This window comes from Necator americanus, chromosome I, assembly GCF_031761385.1.
Source record: "Necator americanus strain Aroian chromosome I, whole genome shotgun sequence".
Classification (NCBI taxonomy): Eukaryota; Metazoa; Nematoda; class Chromadorea; order Rhabditida; family Ancylostomatidae; genus Necator; species Necator americanus.
Genome location: NC_087371.1, coordinates 3,531,617 through 3,555,034, shown reverse-complemented (window position 1 = coordinate 3,555,034; position 23,418 = coordinate 3,531,617). Strand labels below are relative to the sequence as shown.

At 38.0% G+C, this 23,418-nt stretch overlaps 1 protein-coding gene across 1 annotated transcript; it reads left to right on the top strand.

Annotated features, from left to right (window-relative positions):
- Positions 1-4,275: 4,275 nt before the first annotated feature.
- Positions 4,276-14,941, top strand: RB195_004373 (uncharacterized protein; the record flags this gene model as incomplete). Its single annotated transcript, XM_064182190.1, has 6 exons — positions 4,276-4,362; positions 6,360-6,462; positions 7,009-9,879; positions 10,189-10,277; positions 14,118-14,240; positions 14,822-14,941. The coding sequence occupies 6 exons, from the start codon at positions 4,276-4,278 to the stop codon at positions 14,939-14,941; spliced, it is 3,393 nt and encodes a 1,130-aa protein (XP_064033457.1).
- Positions 14,942-23,418: the final 8,477 nt, after the last annotated feature.

The window sequence follows — 23,418 nt, the reverse complement described above, 5'->3', positions numbered from 1 at the left end:
GGGAACTTCGAGCCAAATCCTACGACGATTTTTTGCACAAAAAAAAGAAATCGCTTCACGTTAAGAAAAATGTTTTTGTTCCCTCAAAATGTGTACTTAATGATAAGGGATTCTGCTTTTCAACGCAGTGCACTGTTTGTTGCTTTGACGACGTTTTATTTCTGTACTGTTCCTGTTTTAATACTATTTACTATACTACTAATAACTAATAATTTAATACTATTTACTATTTACTATTTACTTTACTATACTCAATATTTTCAAAATAATTTCCACTTTTTTTCCAGTTATCACTTTTCTACGATTAACAACAACGGTTGCTAAGAGATTGCTGTTACTCAAATAAAGTGCACCTGCTCCCCATATGAAGTAAAAACCGAGGCGCCTAGGTATGGAACGTATCCAGGTAGACGCCTCATCAGTACCACCGTACATACAGCACTATTTCTTTTCTCAATGATTTTTTTTTCTGTTACTCCACCTTGACGGTGTTTTTTTATTACAAAAATGTCCAATGAAATCTCATTTTTTTCACTCATCCACGAACGGTAAAAAAAACATCTCAGTTCCGAAAGAATAAGGTGTTGACGATTTGGAAAACATCAGATGATTTATTTATTTATTTATTTATTGAACGATATCACAATGTTACAATGTGTCTTCTTTTCCCCCCCCCAATAATAAGTCTTTAACCAAAAAAACCCCTTTTTTTTTGGGGTTTTTCCAAACCCCTCCCTTCGGAAAACCTTTCCCCCCCCCGTTTTTCTTTTCCAAAACTTTTTTCCCCCCCCCCCCCCTTTTTCCCTCCCCCCCCCCCTTTTGGGGATACCCCCCCAAAATTACTAAAAAAAAAAAAAAAAAAACCCCCTAATTTCCGGAAACAGCCCCAATTTTTACCCCCAACACCCCCCCAGGAGGGAATTTAAAAAAAAAAAAAATTAAAAATTTTTTAAAAAAAAAAAAAAAAAAAAAAAAAAAACCACCCTTATAAAAAAAAAAAAAAAATAAACAAAAAAAAAAAAAAAAAATAATAATAAATTTAATTTAAAAAAAAAAATAAAAAAAAAAAACCCCCCCCTTTTTTTTATAAAATTGTTTTTTTGGTTAAGAAAAAAACACCCACAACCCCCAAAAAAAAAAAAAAAAAACCCACCACACTACCCTCTAAAAAAAAGGGAAAAAAAGGAAGGGGGGAGGGGGGGGGAAAAGCCCCAAAAATAAAAAAAAAAAAAAAATAAAAAAAAAAAAAAAAAACCAACAACAAAAACAAACAAAAAAAAAAAAAAAAAAAAAAATAATTGAAAAATTAAATTAAAAAAAAAAATAAAATTTATTAAAAAAAAAAAAAAAAAAAAAAAAAAAAAAATAAAAAAAAAAAAAAAAAAAAAAAAAAAAAAAAAAAAAAAAAAAAACCCTTCCAACACCTCTTTTCTCCCCCCCCCCCCCTTTTTTATTTTTTCCCTTTTTTTTTTTTTTTTTTTTTTAAAAAAATTTTAAAAAAAAATAATTTTTATTATTTTTTTTTAATTTATTTTTTTTTTTTTTTTTTTTTTTTTTTTATCAGATGATAAATCTGCTAATAATACGATATTCATGTGAGACTTTTTGTTTTACTCAAATTTAATTTGAATTTAATTTATTTACACATTTATTATTTAGGAAAAAATTTCTTTATTTAGAAAATTTACTTTAAAAAAAGTTTTATAGAAAAAAAGAGAATAATTTCTTACATCCTCTAAAAACCTTCGAAACTTTTTTTATTCGTTATTGATGATGATTATTCCTCAAATCTTTTCATTTCTCTACCGTAGCCTATGCTAAAAAAACGTCTAGGTATCCATATGAGTGAAATTTACTCAGAAGTCGACTCGAAGTTATCCAAAACATTTGGATTGGACACTATGTACATAGGTTGAAATAAACTCCGTTCGCTGGCTTATAAGTCTTCGGTAGTTTAATTATCTATAAGCATTCTTCCAATTTTTTTCTTTTTGTATCTTTTTTCAATTGTATTTTTCCTCACAGCAGTTTCTTATCGCCAAATCATCAGGTGTTGTTCCCATTAATATGGCGATATTCTATACTTTCGCTATCCGAAAAAAAAAATCTAAAATTAAGATAGTTAACCCATATTTTACCTCTAAAATATAGTCCCGCTCATGGCCCAGAATCCTCCTTCTCTATTTCTGACAGACTTTTGATTCTCCTCTTTCAAAATTTTCACCCCACTCCTACATAGTAATTCCTCTTATAATAATCTATTCAATTTTTAAAATTTTTTCTTCTTGTCCAATCATTTTTGAGGGAAAGGCGAGAGTTAGTTCTCAAGATCCTGATTATGTTCAAGAGCCTTCACATTTTCTCACTATGGGTATTTATCATTAAGCGTGAAGACAATGCACTACAAATCTGAAGATGTCCGTATTTTTTCACGTAACGTTATGGTAACATGTGTAGATCACGAATATGAAAGCGATCACCCTTAGTTGCCCCATAATTAACCTAAAAAGCGGATGGGAAACAACCATGTCGATCAAATTTCCCTACGATGCAACGAACAACGTGTCATATACGCGAGTACAGGAGTATGCGCTGCGTCTGCGAGTGGACAGTCAACCACTGCCATGTCTTTCCCGCTGCGGCTCCGCTCACATACGTAACACGTTGTTAAGTGCGTCGTAGGGAAATTTGATCGGCAAAACTGTTCTCTGAGCCTTTTTTCAGTAGAGTTATTTTCAGTAGAGTTAGTTGGAACTGTGCGTGATTTACACCCGTAACCATATCTTTACGTCGGGAGACTCCAAGATTTTCAATTTCATGGTATGCTGCCTTTCTGTTAGAGTCTTTGAATGTTTGAACTGGTGTAAAGTCACCAGGAAAGGATCCAGACTCTGTAAGTCCTGAAAGGAAAAAACGTGGTCTCCTAGGACTCGAAACCCTTGCTTTTTATAGGCTGCCAACGTTGTTATCGCAAACTTTTTTCTATTGTATGATGTTGATTCAGCTATTTGTTTAGTCGCACCCTACGTATCAAATCATTTTTCTACTGATTTCCTGCTATTCGTCCGCTCAAATCACTTGCTTATTCGGTCTGTTTTTGCCGTGCAACATTTGGATTCGTAGATTTTTCTCTTTTCCCCGAAATCCGAGAAATCGGATCACGTATCGAAATTCGGAAAGTATTCTGCAATGATTAGCCCCATTGTAGTAGATTGTACAACCATCTCTGTGGTTTTCTCGAAGAAAATCATTCTCTGCTCGATTTTCATGGATTTATATCGATCGGATCATGTTAGACGTACTAGAACACGATCTTACTCATGAAATACGTGGTCACTGTCATTTTATGTGATGGGTCAGATCTCTGTCGATTCTCATAACTAGGATCGGCTTTCAACCTGCCTATAAGCCTTTAGTTTCTCGTTTATCGCAGAACTATTATATCGTAGAATTTCGATCTAAGAAAAACCAGAAGCAATTCTTTTTTAGTTGCCTGAAAGTTCCAGTAAAGTCTATTTCTGTTCGTTACCACGAGCTACAGTAACTAAACCGTAACTTGAACGTTCACATCGCAATTTTATCGCTTGTAGCCGTAATGTGATTGTAGGTTTTATCGTAACGTGTCTTTTTGTCAACTCTACATTGCTTTAGGAAAAGGTTTCAATCTGTAAATGATTTTTGGGTCTAAATATTCGTTCCTGGGAGAAAAATCCCATGGGAGATTGCACGACATTGTGGTCAAGGAATCGTGATCAAGGGATCAGAGATAATTTCAGAATATTGCTCACTACAGTCAATTTTCCATTAAATTACTCCATTCCTTAATTTATACGACATCTATTTTTGAGAAATTAGCGCAAATGTAAAATGTAGGTTAAAAACGCGATTGTGATCTTTGGAGGATGCACCTTAGGAGGATGCTTGTAGTTCTCGAATTTTGCCTCAAAACACTCCGAATAGGTCATATATCTGAATCTGTCTAGGGTGAGTAACGAGCAATAAAATTCACCCGAGTAAAGATCCGTGTTGGTAGAGATACGGTAATTCTGTGATGCTAGTTCAAGCTCAATAAATTTAATAATTTTCTTAGCGAATGAATTATCGGATTCATCCACACGAATTCTTCCTTTGTTCAGTTTTCTTTTAGAAGAAAATCTCTTCTCCTTCCCTGTGTTGGACCTTTGTTAGAGAGAATTTTTAACACCGTTTATTTAGGTTCTTGTGATTTTTCGCTGAACATACCGTAAAAAGTGCTCCCCTTCCAGCTTCAAACGTATGGATGACGATAGAGATATTGACGATCTCGAGTGTAAATGTAGCTATCCGATCAGTCTCCGACTACTTCTCAAATGTTTGCAGTGTGTGAGTTTTTATTTCAACGATCAAAATCGATATCAGTCTTAAGTCTGGAAGCACACTTTTGAGCAAAGCTAGCACAATTTGCAAGGAAAGAATGTGACGCTATTGAAATATGCCTTCCTATATCTCCGAGGCTCCTTCGCCTTACTGGGGAGGAATTGAACCGAGTCCAAATTAAAGAATGTATTTGTAATCATTGCCAAAAATATATCAATGAAGATTTTGGGAATACGATGCACGTTAGAACGCTCTCCTTTGTACACGTTCCGGTCCCTTCTGCAGCCTATTCATTGGTGTCGCGGATTCCACGCGACTCTTTTCGCAACATCTAAAGGGCACGTGCCGCGGACGCGACGAAGGTCCCACGGCTCTCCTCCGTTTCGCGCGCTTTTCGCTCCGCTCACTCCCAGGGGGAGGCGGCACGAGCAGGAAGTAATCGGCGTCCCTGAGGCTGTTCGGCAGAGTGGAGCACATGCTCCCGCGACCAGGACCTCACTCATACGTCCGGTGATTTGTGCTTGACGGTCCCGCAGTGAGTGGCTGGTTAGGCCCCGTTCCATTAGTATTGTACTGTGTGTATATATAGGTAGAGTGGGATGAAGACTGAGTAAGTACTCAGTGTACTGGATGCAGTAGAGTGCATAAGAGCCAAAAGGAAGTGGCCAACAATATATATATATATATATTGTTATACATATTGTTTATATATATATATATACATATATATATGTAAAGTGTATGCATGTGTGTTGCCACAGGCTCGAGCAGCCCAGGGCGCAGTGCCCGCAGGGCGGCTGCCAGCAGTACCGTACAAGGGCCAGAGCCTAGTGTAAATCCGGCATGGGGCCAGAGTAAGGGTAAAGCAAGGAAAAGTATGGCGGTAGCTTTAGGGTCTCTCAAGTAGTGACCAGCGCAGCAGGAGGTGAACCATCGATGCCCGGACGCAAGCCTAGCTACCATGACCACGTGCGGATTAACTCCGGTCCCGACTGTCTGCACACATCGCATTCCTTGGGTTGTTAGGTTCCCGGTGCCAGTTCCTCACGAGACCCACACATCAATGAGTCTCCGGAACTGGACCTTGGAGACTGGCACCCGGGAACAGTTGGTCTTACTTGAGCAGGCTGCTGAGGAGACCTCATTGATCTTCGACCGCTCGCACGTGGATGCGGCGTGTGCACAATGGTGGCGCGTTGGAATTGAAATCGTCGGCGTGTTCTACGGTCGTTTTTTACGACGATTAGGGAGGGGTAGGCGGAACCACCCCGGCGATACAACCCCATCTCTAGCTTTTGCCCCAGATTCCCTCACCACATCATATTCGTGGTATGATGCTTTTAATATAAGTAAGTTATAGGTGGTACCTAACTACTTTAATGAAATGTTATGGTTAGTAAACTTTGCGGCAATTTACAACGTGACCTCAGCCGACTAGAAAAAAGTGGCAAGAGAACCATTCGGATGATCGCTTGCTCAAATAAACTGTAATTGAGGATATGATATTCTCAGAACAGCTCCCTCTTTAATAATTTGCATTTTTCCTCCCTACTTTTTTTATCGCATTTATTTTTGCAAGCTTCCTCAGGGAATTAATGGCGGAAAAATCTAAAGACTGGTTGCACCAAAACTACCACAGCACCGGCCTTGGCTTAGGATTCCAAACCAGTTTTGTTTAAAACATTCTTCATTTTCTTTTTACATGTATCGTGTACACAGTGAATCCGGGTAAATGGATCGGAATCACTCTAATCCATAGAAATTCACGAAGCTATATTAATTCAGCACAATTAATTACTTTAGCCCCATTCAAAAGACACGTCTAAAGAACTTCTAATTGGTTATAAGGGAAATGTGTCAATACGGTATTGGCTTCCATCTCAATTTTCATAAATTTTCTTCAACAACACTTCTGAAATACTGGCTAAAATACTACTGGTTTATAAATACTAATTTAATTGATTGATTTTATCAATAATTAATAATAATAATTAATATTTCAGGCAACCTGTTACTTCTTCTGGGACGATCACAAATCATCATGGTTAAGAGAAGAGATCTTCAAAAAATTACCATACAAGAATTTTGTGATACTCGTATTTTCAGGTAAATCAGTGCTAATATTCAGCAGTAAACCGTAGATTCATAATAGGGGCGCTGAAAAATTTTAAAAATAACTACTTATGGAAAATTGCAAGTGCAAAACACCAATTATTGATGTTTTGTTTACGATTTCGTTACTGTTTGTTGAAACTGTTAATCACGAATTCACAAACGACAAACGTATAAAATATTGATAATAATAATAATAGTAATAATAATACAATAATAATAATAATAATAATAATAATAATAATAATAATAATAATAATAATAATCTGCTGCAAATCCTTCCTCACGCCTCAAAGCGGCGCAGCGGTGGCCCTGGCCGTCGGGCAGCTATGGTGGCGAGACTTCGTCTCGGCAGGTTCAACCATGCCACAAAGGTGTCCGGCTAGTAGCCCGGTCCTTGGGCCAAGGCTACAGGCTAGCTAAGTGAGGAGGTAGTACGACGATTCCGGTGCCAGGCTGCTAGCTTGCTAGTGCGACAAGCCGACCGAGGACAACACCCCCGTCGCGTCATACTGCTAATGTCTACTATGTGTTCTTCAGAAGCTAGGGCGTACCCCAGAAGCGACGCGCATTGTCCTCGCCCGGGCAATGTGGCAAATATGCGAGGGCTACCGGCTAGAGGACGAAGCCGGCCAAAGAAGTTAGTCCGCCATCGCCAGCAACATCCAGTGCGCTTGGCAACACTTAACGTTGGGACGCTTACTGGAAGAAGTCGTGAACTGGCAGACAGTCTCAGAAAACGCCGTGTTGACATATGTTGTGTACAGGAGACTCGCTGGAAAGGCTCCAAGGCAAGGGAATTAGGCGATGGCTACAAGCTGATCTACCACGGCACATCAAATCGCAACGGCGTTGGTATCATATTGAACGAGTCGTTTAGAAATAGCGTCACAGCGGTGGATCGACTATCAGATCGCTTGATGGCTGTAAAAGTAGATACAGGAGAAGTGGAATTGCGAGTCGTCTCTGCTTATGCGCCACAGATGGGCTGTAGTGAAGAAGAGAAGGCGTGCTTTTGGGAAGATCTGGAGCAGTACGTCCAATCCCTGGAAAGCGAAGAAGTACTTTTAATCGGAGGAGACTTCAACGGACATGTCGGTTCCCGGAAAGACGGATTCGAGAGTTGTCATGGTGGATACGGCTATGGAGCTCGTAACGACGACGGGTTGCGAATCCTGGAGTATGCTGTTGCAAGTGACTTGATCATTGCTAACACGCAGTATCGGAAAAGAAAATCGCATTTGATCACGTACACCAGCGGCGGTCGTGAAACACAAATAGATTTCTGGATGTTACGCCGACGAGATCGCCGACTTCTGCAGGATTCAAAAGTCATCCCTACAGATCATGTCGCTGCCCAACACCATCTGCTCGTTATGGACTTGAAAATCTCCCGTCCAAGGAAGAGACATCCAAGGACTGAAACACAGCGCATCAAATGGTGGAATCTGAAGGATCGAAAGGAGGTATTTTTCGCGTCCGTGGCTCCATCTACACTTCCCCACCCTACTCGTAGTGTGGAGGAAATGTGGTTGTCTACTTCCAGCGTTATACGCTTGACCGCGGAAAACACTCTGGGAAAGACGACTCTAGGTAAGCCAAAGGTACAAAAGGCTACGTGGTTTTGGAACGAGGAAGTTCAGGCGGCAATTCGTGAGAAAAAGTCCAAGTATAAGCTCTGGTGGAGGACGCGTCAGCCTGAAGATCGGGGTGCTTACCTAGCAGCGAAGAGGGAGGCTAAGAAGGCAGTCTCCAAGGCGAAGTCGGACCGCTACAAGGCTGTGTACGACATGCTTGATACCAGAGAAGGCGAGCGGGCAGTGTATCGTTTAGTCAGAGCACGTCATCGCTCAACGTTGGATATGGAGCACACCAAGATCGTTAAGGGAGCTGATGGAGCCGTTCTGCGCCGCTCTGGTCAGATCCTGGAGAGGTGGCGAGAGTACTACAATCACTTGTGTAACGAAGAGTTCTGTCATCCTCCCATCCCAACCGTTCCCAGCATCGAGGGTCCTGTTCTACCAATTACTGCCGTCGAAGTCAGTGCTGCCCTCGCAAAAATGAAGTCGAACAAGGCAACCGGTCCTGATGACATACCTGTTGATATCTGGAAGCTGCTAGGAGATCGAGGGTCCATGTGGCTCGCAACTCTATTTAACAAGATCGTTGCAGAAGGACGGACTCCAGACGTTTGGCAAACTTCCGTGACCGTGCCTGTCTGGAAAGGGAAAGGAGACATTGCTGACTGCACCTCGTACAGGCCTATACGACTGCTCTGCCATACGATGAAGATTTTTGAGCGTGTCCTGGAAGCTCGTCTGAGGAAAATTGTTAGCGTTTCACTCAACCAGTGCGGTTTTGTGAAGGACTGCAGCACTATAGATGCTATCCATGCTGTCCGAATCCTCCTGGAGAAACATCGAGAGAAGAACCGCAGTGTGCATCTTGCTTTTCTCGATCTCGAGAAAGCTTTCGACCGTGTCCCACATGAGCTGTTATGGATGTCCATGAGGTCGCATAGAGTACCAGAAGAATATGTGCAGTGGACGAAGCTGCTTTATGCGAAGCCTACCAGCGTTGTACGATGTGCTGTTGGAACAAGCAGGCCATTCCCTGTACGAGTAGGGGTTCATCAGGGTTCATCCCTCTCACCTCTGCTGTTCATACTGTGCATGGACACGATAACGAAGGAAATCCAGAAGCAGCATCCGTGGACTCTACTCTTTGCCGACGATGTCATGCTCGCGTCGGAGTCTCGGGATGATCTTCAGAAACAAGTGCAGTCTTGGAAGGATCAGCTGCAGCAATATGGATTGCGCCTCAACACATCAAAAACTGAGTACATGGAGTGCGGACCAAGGATAGAGGATGGTTCAATTCGTGTTGATGGCACCGAATTAAACAAGGTGAACTGTTTCAAGTACCTTGGATCCAAAGTGACTTCCACAGGCGACATTGTTCAAGAAGGTCGAGCACGTGTTAATGCTGCATGGATGAAATGGAAAATGGCAACAGGGGTACTGTGCGACAAAAAAGTCCCTGTTCGACTGAAGTCGAAGATCTACAGGACGGTTGTGCGTCCTGTTGCCCTTTACGGATGCGAGTACTGGCCGACAACGAAAGCCTTGGAACGAGTGCTGCACGCTATGGAGATGCGGATGTTAAGGTGGACAATAGGTGTAACGCTAAAAGAGAAAGTATCCAACGACACTGTGCACTCCATCTTCGGCGTCGTCCCGATAACTGAGAAGATGGAGGAGGCCCGACTGAGATGGTTCGGTCACGTCTTGCGGCGAGAGGAAGATTCTGTGGCCCAAACCGCACTGAAGCTCGACGTTTCAGGAGTGAGGCCGCGTGGGAGGCCAAAGATTCGCTGGTTAGACCGTGTGAAGCTGGATATGATAGATGCACGTTTGTGTACGGCTGATGCAATGGATAGAACCAAATGGAAGACAAGAAGCAGAAAAGCGGACCCTGCAACAACGCGGGACAAACGCTAGGAAGAAGAATAATAATAATAATAATAATAATAATAATAATAATAATAATAATAATAATAATAATAATAATAATAATAATAATGATAATAATAATAATAATAATAATAATAATAATAATAATAATAATAATAATAATAATAATAATAATAATAATAATAATAATAATAATAGTAATAATAATACAATAATCTGAAACGAAAATTTACAGAAGTTTTTTCAGATTTGTTCGCGATCTTTTCAACAACTTTGACATTATGTCTTTTGGCTACAGTCAGCCGATCCTGCTCTTCTGCGCTCTGGAGACGTGCGGTCAGTCAAAGCAGTCATTGTTCGATTTTACTGGATATTTTAAATTGGGGAAATAAAAGCGATTAAAGTAGCATGTCATGAAACTGAGGATATTAGGGTCCCAGTGAGTGATTTTATATGATTTTACATATGATATACTATATGATAATTGTAGTTATCGGTGATTTGTATGATATAGTGATATTATGTGATATTATATTATGTAATATCCACGGTGAGAGTGATATTGGGGTCCCAGTCGAGTTGTAGATTACGAATATGAACGTATAGGTACGCTCAGTTCAATCTCTCTAATCATTCTGAGAAATATCGTGGGAATCGGCCTCAGCATGTTTCAAGCGGGTAAGAACGCTCTCCCTCCATATTGTACACGACTCTACTCATTGGATTGACTTCAATAGCGTACTGAGGAGACCTCATCGATTTTCGACCGCACGCTTGTGGGCGCGGTGCGTGTGCGGGAATACGGGTTCTAACGCATCCTGTAGGAACAAAATACGTTCTCCACGCCATGTTTTAGGGTGAGCCAAGCTCATATTCGCTGTCTACGCCGCAAACTCGATGCTCACCCTCAAAGACCTCAACACAACACCAGTTTCGTAATACGCTGCGTTTGAAGGAAATGTGGTGCTCTCCTGAACAGTCTAGGCAGAAAAATTTAATTTATGATCACATTGCAGTTCTTTTTCCACTTTTCTTTCTTTTTTCTTTTTTTTTTACCACAAAATCACTTCGTTTGTCATACTTTTGGGACTTTTCCACACCTAACAAATTGGAACCTTCTCGAAAATCCAATAAATCGAAAATCATTGAAGTGCTTATTTGTCACATACATATTATGAGCTACAATACTCTGCATGAACATTGAAAAACCGACGGTGAGTGACGGTGCGGCACCGTCGGCTACCGTCGCCCGTTCAGTACTTCCACAGAAGTGAAGATTTCTTTAAAATCTTTACACAGATGGATTCGACTCGTTGAGATCTATTCAAATATGTATACCATGTAGAACGAATCTATTAAACATGCGGAATAATGCTTGAAAACACCAAAATCATACCTATTTTAACCATTTAGGGGCAATTACAACAGTTTTCGAGGAGGAAATTTATTTTTAGGTGCTGAACAATGTTATGTTCTGTTATTTCTAGAAAGAAGAATGAGTTCCTACCAAATTAAATCATTTGTTCGAATTATTTCTATAATATTAGTCAGAGCTTCGAAAACGGTTTTTTGGGCTTTTGCTGAATTCCAACAACTTTAATACGAGAAATAAATGATAAAAAGTGAATACGTCCCCAGAATAGTGCTTAGAACAACTTATATTTTGACAAGAGGTGAGTTTTTTTCGTCTGCTGGTATCAGAAGGTGGGATATAATCCTTCAAAGTTCACAGGTTGCCAATCACAGCAGGAAAAAATAGTTTGTTGTCAACTTTGAGCATTTATTAATCCTCAAAGAGCTAGGTAGCACAACTTCACCAGGTTTATTTTTGTAGCAGATAAAATATACTACTGTATTTTACTTTAAGAAACTCCGTATATGCGCTTATCTTTTATGCTAGAAGCATCAAAGTAGGTAAGTTCCAGTTTTTTTCGCGTAGTGCATGATCTCGTTGTGATTTCCTGGCGTTTTGTTTGGCTATTGAAACCGTGATAACTAGAATCTTTTTCAACTTTTGATTTTACACCAGTATCTGAGTTTTCACGGTGTTACACCATGTTTGACTTTTTACTGATTTCCTAGAGCTCGGTCTTTTCTCGCACCTTTGCGAAGGCATAGCGCCTCCCAATCGGGTTACGCATGTCGAACAGTGCAGGACTATGGGGGCGCCATTGCCATACACATGGTGTCACAAGTTCATAAAACGATCACAGCTTGACAATAATGACGTTTATTAAATATAACCTTAGTAATTAAATATCATCATTAAACACCAGAACACTGAAATCACTATTCGAGATTGTCCGTTTCAAAATCACTTTCCGTTTGACGCCCTTCTAGGATATTTCCTCCATTGCGCTTGATAACTCTTCGCAAACGTCTCTTAATGCCAGCTGCGTATTTTTCACAAGTCTCCGGCGTTAATTTTTCCCAATATGCAAGGATAGAAGATTTCAATTCGCTTATTGTACGAACGCCGCGACGTCTAAATTCCAAAGACAAAGAATAACACCTCATTTGGAAGTTAGCAAAATCAGATAAAATTAAATGGAATTTGGTAGATGGGGGTAACATGAAGAGTTATATTAGGTAATTGGCATTATTTTATTATTTTACAAAGATTTTATCTACCAAATTCCATTTAATTTTATCTGATTTTGCTAACTTCCAAATGAGGTGTTATTCTTTGTCTTTGGAATTTAGACGTCGCGGCGTTCGTACAATAAGCGAATTGAAATCTTCTATCCTTGCATATTGGGAAAAATTAACGCCGGAGACTTGTGAAAAATACGCAGCTGGCATTAAGAGACGTTTGCGAAGAGTTATCAAGCGCAATGGAGGAAATATCCTAGAAGGGCGTCAAACGGAAAGTGATTTTGAAACGGACAATCTCGAATAGTGATTTCAGTGTTCTGGTGTTTAATGATGATATTTAATTACTAAGGTTATATTTAATAAACGTCATTATTGTCAAGCTGTGATCGTTTTATGAACTTGTGACACCATGTGTATGGCAATGGCGCCCCCATAGTCCTGCACTGTTCGACATGCGTAACCCGATTGGGAGGCGCTATGCCTTCGCAAAGGTGCGAGAAAAGACCGAGCTCTAGGAAATCAGTAAAAAGTCAAACATGGTGTAACACCGTGAAAACTCAGATACTGGTGTAAAATCAAAAGTTGAAAAAGATTCTAGTTATCACGGTTTCAATAGCCAAACAAAACGCCAGGAAATCACAACGAGATCATGCACTACGCGAAAAAACTGGAACTTACCTACTTTGATGCTTCTAGCATAAAAGATAAGCGCATATACGGAGTTTCTTAAAGTAAAATACAGTAGTATATTTTATCTGCTACAAAAATAAACCTGGTGAAGTTGTGCTACCTAGCTCTTTGAGGATTAATAAATGCTCAAAGTTGACAACAAACTATTTTTTTCCTGCTGTGATTGGCAACCTGTGAACTTTGAAGGATTATATCCCACCTTCTGATACCAGCAGACGAAAAAAACTCACCTCTTGTCAAAATATAAGTTGTTCTAAGCACTATTCTGGGGACGTATTCACTTTTTATCATTTATTTCTCGTATTAAAGTTGTTGGAATTCAGCAAAAGCCCAAAAAACCGTTTTCGAAGCTCTGACTAATATTATAGAAATAATTCGAACAAATGATTTAATTTGGTAGGAACTCATTCTTCTTTCTAGAAATAACAGAACATAACATTGTTCAGCACCTAAAAATAAATTTCCTCCTCGAAAACTGTTGTAATTGCCCCTAAATGGTTAAAATAGGTATGATTTTGGTGTTTTCAAGCATTATTCCGCATGTTTAATAGATTCGTTCTACATGGTATACATATTTGAATAGATCTCAACGAGTCGAATCCATCTGTGTAAAGATTTTAAAGAAATCTTCACTTCTGTGGAAGTACTGAACGGGCGACGGTAGCCGACGGTGCCGCACCGTCACTCACCGTCGGTTTTTCAATGTTCATGCAGAGTATTGTATATGTGTGATTTTTCTAAATTTTTATTTTTTTCAAAACTTTTTGACTACAACGGGATTAGCTATTCACTGAAGAGACATCCATGAAAAATTACATATCCTAGATCGAGCATCTCAAAAAAAAATTGAGTCGATGAAAGGAGTGGCCGAAAAAAAATTACTATTTCCAGGATTATCTCTTCACGAGTTTTTGTGTTACTGGTTTTACCATACTATTTTCGCTTAATTTAACATGGTTTCTTTCATATAGTTATGATTCGATCGTTCACGCGACGATTGCGATGGAGTCTCCGGTAAGACTGCTTGTATTTATATTATTATTATTGTTATTATTATTATTATTATTATTATTATTATTATTATTATTATTATTATTATTATTATTATTATTATTATTAATTTTAATTCTTCTATTTATATCCGAGTGCTCGATTCTAAAACTGCAATTATTTATTTACTTATTTCTCACATTTTGGGCAATTAGGTGAAGAGAAGGTAGAGAAATGTTTTCCGAGAAAGAGGAGGGGGGAATTTTTTCGATTAAAACCTCATAACGTAACCTTTGATGGAAATGTCGTGTGTGTGCTTTTTTTTGAATTCTTTACCTTTTAAGACTTACTGTGACATAGTTTTATGTAGCATGATCGATAATCGATTTGTGAAAATATTGTCCTGAACATTTGCATTTTTAGTCTGTCCGAAGGTCACCACGGCTTGCAACTGTTTCTCTCGAATTTGTATAGTTATTATTCACTATTTATTTATTTTATTGCTTTATTTATTCAATTATTTTAATTTATTAGTATTTTTATATTATTATTTTGTTATTTTATTGGAATCGGTGATAACCAGAATGTGAACTACTTCAATTCAGCAAACTCTCTTCACAATCCTCGTGCTATTCCTCACGGATAATCGCCTTTCGGCACGTGACCTCAGCAAACGAGTAAATTCCTCGAAAAATTCGCGTAAATCCTCACAGATCAGAGTCTAACAGATAAATAAAGATGTTTATGATTTACACTCGCACGAAACTATCAAAAAATAATAAACAATTGGGGACGAACTGAGGATTTGATGAACGATTGATATTCTAGTGAAATTATCATGCACCACAACAAATGTGGAAAGATCAAAAAGAGATCCGGAGGACATCCAATATTTTTTTTATTTAAATAGACTTCCTCTGCGTGCTGGCTTTCATGGGCCTTTCTCATTACTAATTCGATCAAAAATCATCCGTTCTCGTCTGAATTTAACCAGAATCATAGAAAATTATAAGACAAGGTCAGAAGGATCCGAGGATGAGATCCAGAACATGGTGCAAGGACCTTAGATCATCTTGAGAGAGGGAACCAGCAGGTTGTACCGTAGCTCAGGGCCAATTTTGCCTCAGGATCTCTCTTCTGACTACATATTTCTGAAGAAAAGATTTGAAAAACCACTAGCAGGGAGCGAAAGCCACAGGCTCAACCCCTGACATCAGACATTTTTCTTGGATTGGGAAGCTAGCAGCATTTCCTGAAAATACGTATGTCATGCTTTTTTTCTTTTTTTTTTTCCTGGAGAGAGAATGATTCAACAGGGACACATGTACGTACAGAGACTTTGTTATTCTTTAACGCTGTCCAATTGAACCGCTTAAGCAATGATATGGAAAAAAAATAAAATACAATACAATACAACATAAAATAATTAAATAAAGAAAACAACAGCAATAAATAAATAAATCGGAAATCGTAAAAGGAAAAGGTGTTCATATTGATTTTCTTTTTGTTGTTTATTCGTTAATTTTGTGGATTTCTTTTTGAGATTAAAGCAAACCGCATGGATAAAATCCAGTCCCATGTCAACCAAAGCATATTTCCGCTCCTCCCAACAATCTCATATATCTCCTCCGTTCATGAAACGACCAATTCGCTCGACATAATCTTTAGAAAAAATTGACAGCACATCACTGCTGGGAATCGTCAGTGGGTGGATTGTGAATCTTGGTGGACTCTTGAGATGACAATTTCGCTGGAGCGTTAGAATGTGGTAGTTCGAGATGACCTAAGGTCAATGGGTCACGGATAACAATGTGCTGGTTACGAACTCTCCTACTTGGTGATTTCCCTAGAAACAAACTTAAAAAAAATACAAATCTTTTCAAATGGATACCTAATTTACTCTGGGAAGACCTTCAGCACCAGCAGCACCAGGAAAATCGAAGAATTTCCTTGAATTGACCCTGAAGTCAATGAACCTCGTTTTTAGAAACTCTATAGAACTTCTTTGGGATCAATTAAATGATGTCGGGGCTTGTGATAAGCCTCGCCTTATCACCTCAATGAGGTGACACTATAAAGTTTAAAGTTTAAAGTTTCTGGCGTTGATCAATCCGCTTGGGATGCGCCCCCACGTTCACTTCAATTCAGAATCGTTTGAGGTTCACGAACGTGTATCTGGCCTGTACAATGACTTGCGGTTGCCGGTCGATGTGTCAAGTCAGTGCTTTTATCCTCCCAGACAAGTCTGGTACCAATTTATCGACCCCGGAGGGATGAAAGGCTTGGTGAGCACTAGGGCGGATTGGAAACTCCGATCGATCGTGCAGGAAGCGGAACCTCTAACCGCTACACCACACCCGCCCCGTGATACTATAAGGACTGCTTAATATCACTAATCACATCAATTAAGTACAAAGATCGGATAACGACTACTGTACATACAGTATGAACGCTCAGTTTCTTCTCAATTTTTTTAATACGTGAGATTGAGTGAACTTATCTTGCTCCTAACTAAATAATTAACAAGAATCTGCGACTTTCCACAAAGCCTACAGTTATCCTCTTAGTTTTTTCACGATCCAGAATCAGAATTGAAGTAAAAGCAGACAGAAAAAAAAACTTTCTTTCTTAAAAAAATTTTATTTCTTTTTCTTAAAAAAAACCTGAATAAAGCCTAAAAATATTAAGCATAGAGAAAATTGGGGAAAAAATGGAAAAAGAATAACTTTGAAGTGTATTGAAGGGACAATTGTTCAGTTTTAGTTCAGTTCCATCAAACAAATTCTGAAGTGGTGGAGAATTTTGAATTGCAACATTCTCTGTCTGTGAATGACGGACATTTGCACGGACATCTCCTGATTTTTATTCATAAACACAAAGCTACAAAACGTTTAGATGAAACTGGTATCTGAAAAGTCGTGGTCATTGAAAAAAATAGATTTATGCGAGTTGAAATTTTCTTTATCAGAACATTCATCAAGTTTTTTTAGTGCTATGTTTTTGCAGTTTTTAGAGTTTTTTTTTTGTTGTAGTTTTTTAGAATCCCAAGAAACTTTTCCGAACAGACTTCGAGCTATCTCCTTCTCAGAAAGATGCAGAAAAATATTCTAAAATATAAAATTAAATAAATATAAAGCTGAAAATTCCCTAAGACGAATCTATTCTTAAGAGAACGTAAAAGATTAAATTTCTGATTTTATGATTAAAACTAACATATTTCTTTTCGTTACGTATCTTAGATTTTTTCCAATATTGTACATATTTGTATTATAACAAAGAAAAATAACGCAAAATTTAATGGAGATTACCGATTTTGACATCAGCATGCATCAGATAAATCAAAAATCCACAAAAACCTACATGGACGACCAGGAAAATATTACGCTATGTGCTACTCCACTTGGATTGACAGCTCAGTAGCTAGCCTCCATAATTCCTCCTAGTAGATGGATTTACTTTGACATCATAGCTTATAATGGTGTCCACTGTATGATCAATTCCTGGACTATTAATGGATTGTTCTGGGAACACACTGCGATACTAAAGAGTAAGAAATTTCCGAGAGGAAAACTTTTCACCCACCTTCAGAGTTCATACATTTATTGAAGAGAAGGAGAAAAAAGTATGAAAAAAAAACTATTTTACCTGGCTAACTGGTCCTTGTCAACGTATTCTATTCACGTTTTCAGGAAGATTTCCTTGAATGCAGTTTTTTTTTAAATGAAATGTTAACTGTTAAACTGTTTAACTGTTTGCTTGTTTTCGTGTACCAGAATCCTAGAAAAAAATTATTGAAAATATTTTTTTGGATTAATACCAAAAAAAATAAACCTCAATTTGTCTGTGTTTTGCTATAGTTTGCCTACGAGGTTTTTAGATGGAACCTAAAAACCTCTGGAGTCCTATAGCAAAATTCTCAGAATATCCCCAGTTTCAAGACAAAAGAACATTCGAACTACTACATGAAAACCTCAATTTATTATCCATCCACATTTGGAGTAGCAATTCTCGGAAATTCCCATCGAAAAGACTTTTGTAACTACTGGGATTTCCATGTTTCTGCTCCATCTCGGGAAAAGGCTATTTTTCACAAATAACATCACTTTGCCATTATATTCTAATCCGACCTACATAGCAATTTATTTGAGAATTTCCGGCTGTTAGCTTTGATCACAAATTTAAAAAAAATATATATACGTTGGGTCTTTACTCGCTTGTAAAAAGCAGATTCAATCTTAGAAAATTTCTAATTTTGCATTTTTCCAAGTATTTTTTCCACATCATCTCAGTTATTTTGTGCGAGCGAATCGTTTTTTTTAAATTAGTAATAAAGAAATTGCTTTGGGAAGAAGTAGTGTGAGAGTAAAATACTCGAACACTTCTTTTTAGCAACAAATTGTTGTTGTTACGGTATATAATACAATTTAAACACACTAAGTTAAAATTGAGGGTGAGCGAAAACAGGAAGAGATGGTTGTTGTCGCGTGGCAAAGAAATTCGCATGAGACAACCATCGAAGCATTCTTCACAACCTCTTTTCTCACACATTCTTTAAAATTTCCGTCCACGGCTCGGTTTTTGCTTAAAATTAAAAATCGAAAAAATCAAAGTTGTTCCTCACGGGTTAACCCCTCGTAGTCGTTTCTGCAGAAATTAAGTTAGAAGTATAAACCAAGCGAGCTCTTTATAAATTTATTTATTCTAAATTTTTTCCATGAAATTGACTATATTATTTAATAATGTGTTTATCATTTATTTTATTTGGAAACAACAACAGAATTATCACTAGTATGATCTTTGTTGTTGTTTACGACTTCGTCTCTACGGTCAGTACGTTTTGCGATTCCTTACACTACTTTTCTCATATTATTTTTCTTTATTTTTTTAAAAGTTTTTCACGCCAGTTCCAATGTTTTCCACACGAAAAAAAAAACAGCAACAACGGCAGCACAATTTTCTCGGACAGATTTCAGTTACCCATAATTTAGAAGTTAAGTTAAATGTAAAAAGTGAATCTTATTGAAAGTGCTTTTATTCGCTTGAGATCCCACTTCAATATAAAAGTAAAATACAAAAATCGACAAAGCTGAAAAATCAACAAACAATTTTATAAGACAACAAGTTTTCTTTCGAAAAGCATAGAACGCTCTGCTGGTGCTTTTTACTTCTGCACAAATTTTCGAACATAAAAAAGAGGAAAAAAAGGACTTTTTCCTCAATCCAACTATTAACGCTGCATTTTTCCATTTAAAATTATATATTTGAGCTTTTTTTCTGAAAAAAAACCATGATACTAACTGTGTTGGCAAAAATTCAAATGGATCATAGTGGTTTATGTGAAAATATCATCAGCTGATCAAATATTATTTCGGGAAACAAATATGCATCCAGAGACGAGAAATGGCCCAGTAAAACTCTAATCATTGGAATTTTCCAGAAAGCAATCCATTGCATCCAATCCATTAGTTCAAAGAAAAAAAAAACCTAAACAATGCAACAGTAATTATCTTCACGAGGCATAAATTAATTTGTCATCCTCAAAAAAAAAATCTCTTCCAATATATTTTAATCATCTGAGCCAAAGAGCTTTCTCTTTTTGTCTATCATTTCCATTTTTTTCCTTCTTTTTTCGCTCTCTTTGTCTTCGACCCACTCCTCTTTCTCCACTGTTTTTTCGCTTTTCTTTCCTGTTTATCTTTTATTTCTCTATTTTTTTCGGATTCAGCAAGCAATCGAAATGCACATTTCCATCTAATATTTCCGAAATGAGTGAGTTCATCCAAATTTCAGCGGTTTTTGCTATCAATCTGCTTCTCTATATTTTCATCCAGCAGCTACCAGGACAGCTGCCAAGCTTCTCGGATCCATTGATGACCCTTAAGACTCCTCAAGCACACACACACTCGCTAGATTGCTGCTGAACCTAAACATCATGCCATATTCGTTCCCTAAGGCTTAATGAAGCGTGAAACACACACAAAAATTATTGATCGATTTGATGATCCATGTACTGATCCCGGAAGGCAAATCGAAACCGTTCTAGCTGCATGCGAACGCTCGTCGCGTCGACGACGCTGGTGGTATCCGAGCAGAAACGAGATGGGGCCAGGCGTAGGCCACGCCCAGTCGTCCGCTCTTATTAGCACCTGGTGCTCCAGAACGCAAACACATTGCTCCGATGCTACTCTTGCTGTCCGCTTGTTTGTTAGCAAAACTATCAGGTTAGTTGTAATTTATGTGAATTCTATTCCTAAATGATCCATAGATCGCTTAAGGAACTCAACGCCCTTATCCCTAATACGATTTTCCGGGCTCTGATCCGTTGTTTTTCCTTGGAAATCCAGTGCTGTACTACTATATATATCTCTCTCCCTATGTCATCCATTTCAAGTGAATTTCAATTGCGACCGACTACGTCAACAAGCACTTCACCACCACCACCACCACCACCACCACTCGGGAACTCCTTAAGCCTAACTAAGGTCGCAATTAGTGTGCCTCAGTGAGGCTAGTGCTCATTAGTTTCGTAAACATTCCATCCAGATGGAAGAGTTTCGGATGAAGAAGTGGAATGTGATGGGATTTGACCTCCGCTTCTCGCTGCCCCGTATAACTCTGTTACTTTTCGCCCCCCTTACCCTAGAGACCGTCGATGAATACGGCTTAATAAATCGACAGCCACCAAGCACTGATTCCTCGACGGCCATCAGTCCTCCTCCCTCAACCGATCTGAGTACCATCATCCTCATCATTTCATGACCGATTCCTCAATTCTTATGTTCCCGACATTACTATGTCAAATTTTCAACGGTAAGTATCGTTAGCACTTAGGACAATCCATAAATCCCTTAAATGTTCTCAGAAACGTTCCTCCTCTTCTTCTCGTGCCCAGACGAATTTTTTCCCTGGAATAATTGAGTTCTCAATAGGTCCTCTTTGTGCGAACGGGTTTAAAATCAAGCGCTTAGTTTAAATTGAAGAAGCTTGATTCGAATTTATGTGCTTCGAGAATTGAGAGGATTCTCAATTGATGAGATAGCGTTTTTTTTCTTCTAGCCTTTTTTTCTGCATCGCATTCAATTTTTTCCCGCTAAAGCACCCGTAACGTTCCTCGCATTACTTGGTGGTTTTTCTTACGTGGTTTTTATGGAAGAGTTAGGATGTTCATAGTAGATTCAGATGGGAGAAAAAATAAAAAGAATAAGAAAGATTTTTCTATGCTGGTCAAGTCCGCAGATGAAAGCTGCGAAATTTTTCCAAAGTTGTTTTAATTTCCTCGTAAATTTCCCGTGTGAGATTTCTGCCAGTAAATATATTTGATTTTGCTGATAAGTAATAGAAATTTCCCATTCCGAGCATAACTTTTTTAAAATAGCTAATTTTTATACAAAATTCTTACAACCTAAACGAACCACAGGACTTATAAGCGATTAGGTAAGGAAAACTTACTATTTCACATTAATGTACTTAAATAACAATACTAAGCCGGACTTTATGATATTCCTAACTGGTTGCCGCTCATCACCTTCTCTTACTACAACTTAATTGTACATTTATTAGATTTTTTGAGTTTTCTCGATAAATTTTGCTCAAACACCTCAACGATTCCTCCTTGTTCTTGTCTCCCTCCATCCTTAAGCAAAATTTTACGATTTTTTTCCCGAATTAAGGATTTCCCTGTCATTTTTACCTCCAACAAAGGAAAACTAATCACTTTTTCAAAGAAAAAAGTCTCACTTGTCTTCTTCTCTTATTTGGAAAATAAATTCCCATTACACTTTCTATTTCTCTTCTTCTATTTTCTTTTAATATTCAAATTAAGGGCATAGGGAGGACTTCCGCGTTTTTTTTTTCTGGAATTTTTGTGAATGAAAAATTTTTTGAATATTTTTAATTGCTTTTACTACTACTTTTACGCTTTTTTACCTCTTTTGTTGTAGTTGAAAATTATTCCTGCTCCTCTATTGAAAAGCTGTTTTCTGGACGTCGTTACTGTGGTGGTATCTGATGAGAGATGGTTTTTTTTTGCGACATAGCACCGTTAAAATAGATTTTTCTTTCAAATCTACGAAGAGACGCGCTGAATCCAGAAAAACGTATCTGTTAATAAATCACTGCTTCCACGCTTTTTGGGTGTTTTTTTTTTACGACGTTCACGAATTAAGGACCAATAAATTCACCTGCAGCTTGCAGTCGAATCCCGTGGCACATCCCAAGCGGATTGATACGCCAGTGACTTAGATTAACTTCCTTTTTACCAATGTTAATTGCTGATTCTATTCATTCTTGACATTTCCGTTAATCCATTATCCTGAAAAACTGTGCATAATTGGGAATTTCAAGCGCTTGCGAAGAGAAATTAAAGAATAGTACAGCGGAAAAAATTCTTTTTATTATCCAACGTTGGTGAAAGCTGATTTGTTTGGTGTTGTTTTCTCGGTCCAGAATCTTTCTCCCAAATAAATGTGCAGCACTTGAGTGGACAACAAAAAATCCCGTAAAACACATGAAACAGGTAAACATTCGTGATTTCTGTTATCATTTTGGCTTACGTGGACGAAAAACAACCGAAACTAGCGGTGCATCGTATTTTTATATCCGTGTCACATCAATGCACATTCTGGTTTGCTCGCTGCTGCTGCTGTTTGGCGTGTTCGAATTTCCAGAAAAAAAGACCATAGAACAACAAAGATTTGTAACAGAACCGGGACATTGTTTCTGGATTAATTCAAATAAAAAAGTAGGAAAAGTTAAATAACTGTGAGGAATCGCAAAGTGACATTCATTTCCCCCCAGTGGATGTATTTCGATAATTTTCCCGAATCGCTGCCGTATTTTCGTATTTGACGACACCGTCAGCGTTTGGCATTTTTCTAGAAAATTCTAGAGATAGAAGTACAATAGAAAAACTATTACGGGTTAATCTATTTCTGGACGAACTCCAGACATAGGAAATTACCATCATTTCCATTTCTATTTGATTATAACTTTTCTGGAATGTTCCTTTAGTTCATGATATGGTTGTAATCGTGTTTATACATTAATTAGTAACATTTGCACTTTTTTTTTGATCCATAGCTGTCTAAGAAATTCTCAAATGAGCATATAAATCCTGAAAAATCATCAATATTCGTTATTTTTCCCTCCTTTTCTCATCGGAAATGAAAAAATCTCTCTCTCTAAATGCTACTTGATAGGGATT